The following is a 5,072-nucleotide window of genomic DNA, read 5'->3' on the forward strand; positions in this document are numbered from 1 at the left end:
GAAATTCCATATTATCATCACCATCACTATCATTATCATCATCATCATCATTATTTTCATCTTTTTTTTCGTCTTCTTCTACACTATCATCATAAAAAGCCATCATAATCAATTTCACGTTTTTAAATTTTAAAATTTTCTGAATTTTGCAAACGTAAATTTAGTCTTACCTGAACTAGGTTCACAAAACAAAAGCAGTTTTTATAACTAAACACAAAGAACACAAAACACAGAACACGACCTTACTTGAACAGGATCTGTTCTATAGGCTCGTACATCTGTATCCTTGAGTTCTAAGAAGACAGGAACCAAAGTCTGGCGGATGAACTATGACCATGAGGTAGTGTGATTAATTGTTCCAAAGCGCATGCCATCTGAACGGTAGAGGATCGTTCGCGCTACAACCTTGTGGTCGAGATGGTCTCACGGTGTTCTGACAGGCTCAAATCTTTTTTCCTTAGCCATTTAATTAGTTATTTTCTCTAAATACTTATTTCCTGGTTCATCAAAATATGGAACACCCAATGAGTTGATTTTTTCTTTCAATTTCAGAGAAAAATGGGATCAGGGTAAATTGAATTTCTACACAATAATAAAAATATAACTTTATTTTTTAATGTTTATAGAAATTATATATTTATCCCTCTTATAAAAATATTTAATTACAAAATTATCCTACTTTAGTTAACATATTAACTCTTATTGAGTTAAATTAACTCAAACTAAAACTAAGCATCCAATTAAAGCATGTCACCTTACAAAGGATAATTTACATGTTGAAATAGAGGGAATTGGGTAGAACTCACCAAAATTAAAATATGTGTTACAAAATTTAAAAATAAAAAATTAATCAAAACTCGTTGGCACCATTTTTTTAAAAATATTAAAAAATATTAGACACATACAAAACGTCAATTTTTTTGAAAAAAATAAATATTATCTTATAGCAGTGTAAAACTCACTTGTACGAAAATAATGAAATATATGACATCTTATTACAATATCAAAAAATTGAGCCTGAGATTAAATAGAAATAAATGATACTGTAAACTTTTTATAATATTATATTCCCTCGTTTTATTTACTTTAAACATTGTTTAAGAAATAAATGATATTTCAAACTTTTTAAGTATTATAGATATTATATTTTTGAAAAATGAATAACTTATAAGACAACTTTTTTTATGGAAGAAGAATTTAATCATGGACGTTTGGCTAATATGTAATTTATAGAAAATTATGATGTTTTTAAAATTTTAGAAGTTTTGCTTTTGACAAAACATTATTATTTCTTTGATTAATGATATTTTATTGATTAAGTGACTAATAATAAATAAAATAATATTAAAAATCATTTAAAAACAAGAAGAAAAATAAAAAGAGAATGAAGGAAGAAATCCATGTTTAACCTAACCCATTCTTTAAGAGATCCCAATTAGTCAATGTTAACTTCAATTATTCATGGGCTATAAACATGTGATATTTAAAATCCAAATTTTAAATAATAATTAATGTTGGTGTCAAATAATAGTGTGTCAAAATTTTGAAAATAGTATATTTGGATGAAATATTTCTTAAAGAGATTCATTATTTGGTACTAAGAAAATGAAAATTGTGTGTGGTTGGATGCTAATATTAATATTTTTCTTGAAATAAAATTAGAAGCGCAACTTTTAAGAATAAACATGAAAAGACAATAAAAATTAATAAAAGATAGATATTAAAAAATCAACAGATTTTATTATTTTTGACCAACAATATTTATTAATATGAACTAATAATTAAAAATATTATTAAAAAATAATAAATTTTACTGACGGTCGAACCTTTTTTCATAATTAATTATCGACCAATATAAATAATTTTGAATGTGTGGGAGTGGAGAAATTAAAGCCTTGATACAATATTGAAATCTTAATAATCTACTATTTGAGAAATCTTATTTAACATCTTTTGTAACAAAGTCCAAAAATTAATTATGGAGCCTTGAATTTTCATATAAAAATTAGAACAGCAGAATCTTAATTATCATTGGTAAAATAAATTACAAGTTGCAATGATAAGAGTTTCATGGGAAGTGTCTTGATCATCATGTCGACACTTTTGAGCAACCGATCACTTTTAGAATATGCAAAGTACATTTAAGTAAGATTATTGGCTCACATATAAGCAACCAAAACTGTTCCATATATATTCAATTTTTAAAAATTTATATATAATATAATATATACTTTAATTTCCTCTATTTTTTTCTTTAATGTTTTTTCAGTCATTTCGTCCTCTTTATGTATTCTTCCAACTTTCCATCAGCTTCTCTTTTGACTAAGAAAGTTTTGCTTAGCCAATGAGTAAAGGAGCATGCAGCAAAAAAAAAAAAAAAGGAATAAATAAAGCACATATATAATGCATAGTAGTGACTTTATTTTGATGCATTCAACATGTGGGAAATATTCGTGTATCCGAGTCATTTTTTGAGTCAAAAGGAAGGAAATGAAATGACAAAAGGCAAGACACCAATTAATAAATAATAAATAATATAAAAAGCTAGACATAGAGAGTAGACTAGACTAAGGTTTTGTTAGTAACCATATTAAAGACTATATATCATATAAAAAAAATAGATAAAATCTTTGTGTATTTTTTTGGATATTTTATTTTCATCTTATTCAAAAATATATTTTATACAAAGAAGTATGCGTGATTAATAAAAAGAATATTTAAAAAATAAATTATATAAAAAATAGGACAATTTATATAAATAAATTGTTTGCTCTTTAAATTGACGCAATTGCATTGTTTTCCAATATGAAGACGCAAATATATTGTTTCATATATCTTTAGAAATAGCTATTGGCAGTACTGGTTTACGTAAACACATACTCTACTATTTTGTTAGAAGCAAATTCATTAGACATTTTGTGAAAAAAACTGTGGGTAGTATTTTTGGCAAAAATGTCTATAAATTCCTTTTTTATCTTTAGTTAAGTTATTCAATCACAAACACGTAATTAAATTAAAAAATTCAACAAAACAAAATAAGTTGAGCTAATAAAATAACATCTAAATATATAAGAGATTTTCTAAAATCACATTCCGATACATACTAAACTAAATCAAAGCCATGCATTCTTCCTAACCAAACAAAATAAAGCAAAAATTCTAGTTCACAAGCAAGAAATACAAATAAAACACCATATGAGATTATTATCAAAATTCGATATTGTTAAGACTACTCCGCATGTCCATGTATACAAAGACAAGATATGAAAAAATCATAACGTATAAGTTGACACCAAAATGATACAGAAACAGCAAATATTTTGTTCAACGTAAACTGCTATAACCTCCAACAATTTACACACGTGTTTCTATACATATAAATCACTAGTCAAGCATCAATAAACAAAAATCGTGTCAACCTCTAGCAGTTTCTATATTCTCCTATTTGCATGTAATCCGTGGCTAGCTATAGTGGATTATGTATTTACGTAAATCGCTATTATTTCTATAGATATATGAAATAATGTATTTGCGTCTTTATATTGAAAATAATACAATTACGTAAATTTAAAAGACAAATAATTTATTTATGTAAATTATCCTAAAAATTATACATGTAACAACGAGAAATTTATCTTTACATTTTATGCATGAAATTAGATGTTGAATAAAACTTTTTAACTTAAATTTTATAATTTTTTATTGAAAGTCACGAATTCAAGTTATGAAAAGAACTAGTTAGATATAATTATCAAATTAAATTGTATACATTATATTTTTTAAGCTAAGTGTGACTCTTTCTCAAATTCTATATTAATGTAGGATATTTGTGCATCGAATTTTCTTTCTATACCATCAATGTTAATAAAATATATGAATGATGATTATATGTATGAAAATGTTAGTGAAAGTTTCGCATATATATATGTGCATGCGTATGTATGTTAACAGTGGCGGAACCAGAAATTTCATAAGAGGGGGGCCAATTAAATATAAAATATAACAAAAAATTAACAAAATATGATTTGTAGCATATATATCAAAAAAGTAATTATATTATATAAAAGTCAATGTTCAACTACATACTTTAAGATTTTGATATTTTTAAACTTGCTCGACGATGCTTCATGGAACTAAAATCATCAATTATCATCTCTGAAGTGAATTTTGAAGCAATTTCCTTTTCAATATATACAATCATACAATCTCTAAAATGTGTATATTGCATTTTGAGGAGCATTATCCAAAACAACTGCATCCACTTCTTTATTGTAAGAAGCTAATAATTTTAACATTTCAAGAAAATTTCCTCGATTCTGAGACTCATGACTCTCGTCATGTCCCCTAAAAGCACAAGCTTGAAACGTTAACCATTTGACAGTATCAATAGAGGCTTTAAGACGCAATCTATTGCTTAAAACTTGTTGTGAGCTTTGCTTAGCCAATACTTTGTCAATGTGACATAATTGATTAAGCAAATCTTTACAAGACTTAACAGCAATATTATGAGGAGAATTAAGAGATTTACCCACATGAGATAAAAATGCACAATCCTTTCCATTATTCACTTTTTTCCAATTGCGAAATCCTCCTGATGTGAATGGACTTGATTTTCTAGAAAATAAATAGCATGGAAGACAAAATGCAGCATCCACTTCTGGCGAATATTCTAGCCAAGAAAAACTCTTAAACCAATGAGCTTTGAAACGACGAGGATGACTTTCTAGACCAGAAAGAGGGTACTCATCCATAATAAATTGATATGGTCCAAACTTTATGTATGCTCTACGGATTTCATCTTGTTGATTGATAGGATAATTCCAAATTTGCGGACGCTTTCCGGGATCACGCATCAATGTATCAATATTAACTTGATCTATTTCAGTCCTTGCTATTTTGGAAGCAGGGGGTTGAATATCTTGCTCAACAAGTTGTGTCACAGGTTGTTCAATAATATTTTGAACATTACTCAAAGAATCTGAAGCTGAATTTTGTTCATCATATATTCTCTCTTTTCTCTTGAAAAATGAGTGAATTGTTTTCATCTTTGACATTTTTAACTTAACTTGAAC

General features: G+C 26.7%; 1 protein-coding gene and 1 pseudogene across 1 annotated transcript; one reads left to right on the plus strand and one right to left on the minus strand.

Annotated features, from left to right (window-relative positions):
- Positions 1-236: 236 nt before the first annotated feature.
- LOC127748293 (uncharacterized) lies at positions 237-443 on the plus strand (annotated as a pseudogene).
- Positions 444-4,208: 3,765 nt separating this feature from the next.
- On the minus strand, positions 4,209-4,751 carry LOC110281630 (uncharacterized). Its single transcript, XM_021144030.1, has one exon. It carries the CDS (start codon positions 4,749-4,751, stop codon positions 4,209-4,211), a length of 543 nt encoding a protein of 180 aa, XP_020999689.1.
- Positions 4,752-5,072: the final 321 nt, after the last annotated feature.

This window comes from Arachis duranensis, chromosome 5 (genome assembly GCF_000817695.3).
Source record: "Arachis duranensis cultivar V14167 chromosome 5, aradu.V14167.gnm2.J7QH, whole genome shotgun sequence".
Taxonomy (NCBI): domain Eukaryota; kingdom Viridiplantae; phylum Streptophyta; class Magnoliopsida; order Fabales; family Fabaceae; genus Arachis; species Arachis duranensis.

Bases quoted from the DNA above. Each gene is read 5' to 3' on its own strand.
- LOC110281630 (XM_021144030.1), bottom strand. From the start codon at position 4,751: ATGGATGAGTACCCTCTTTCTGGTCTAGAAAGTCATCCTCGTCGTTTC.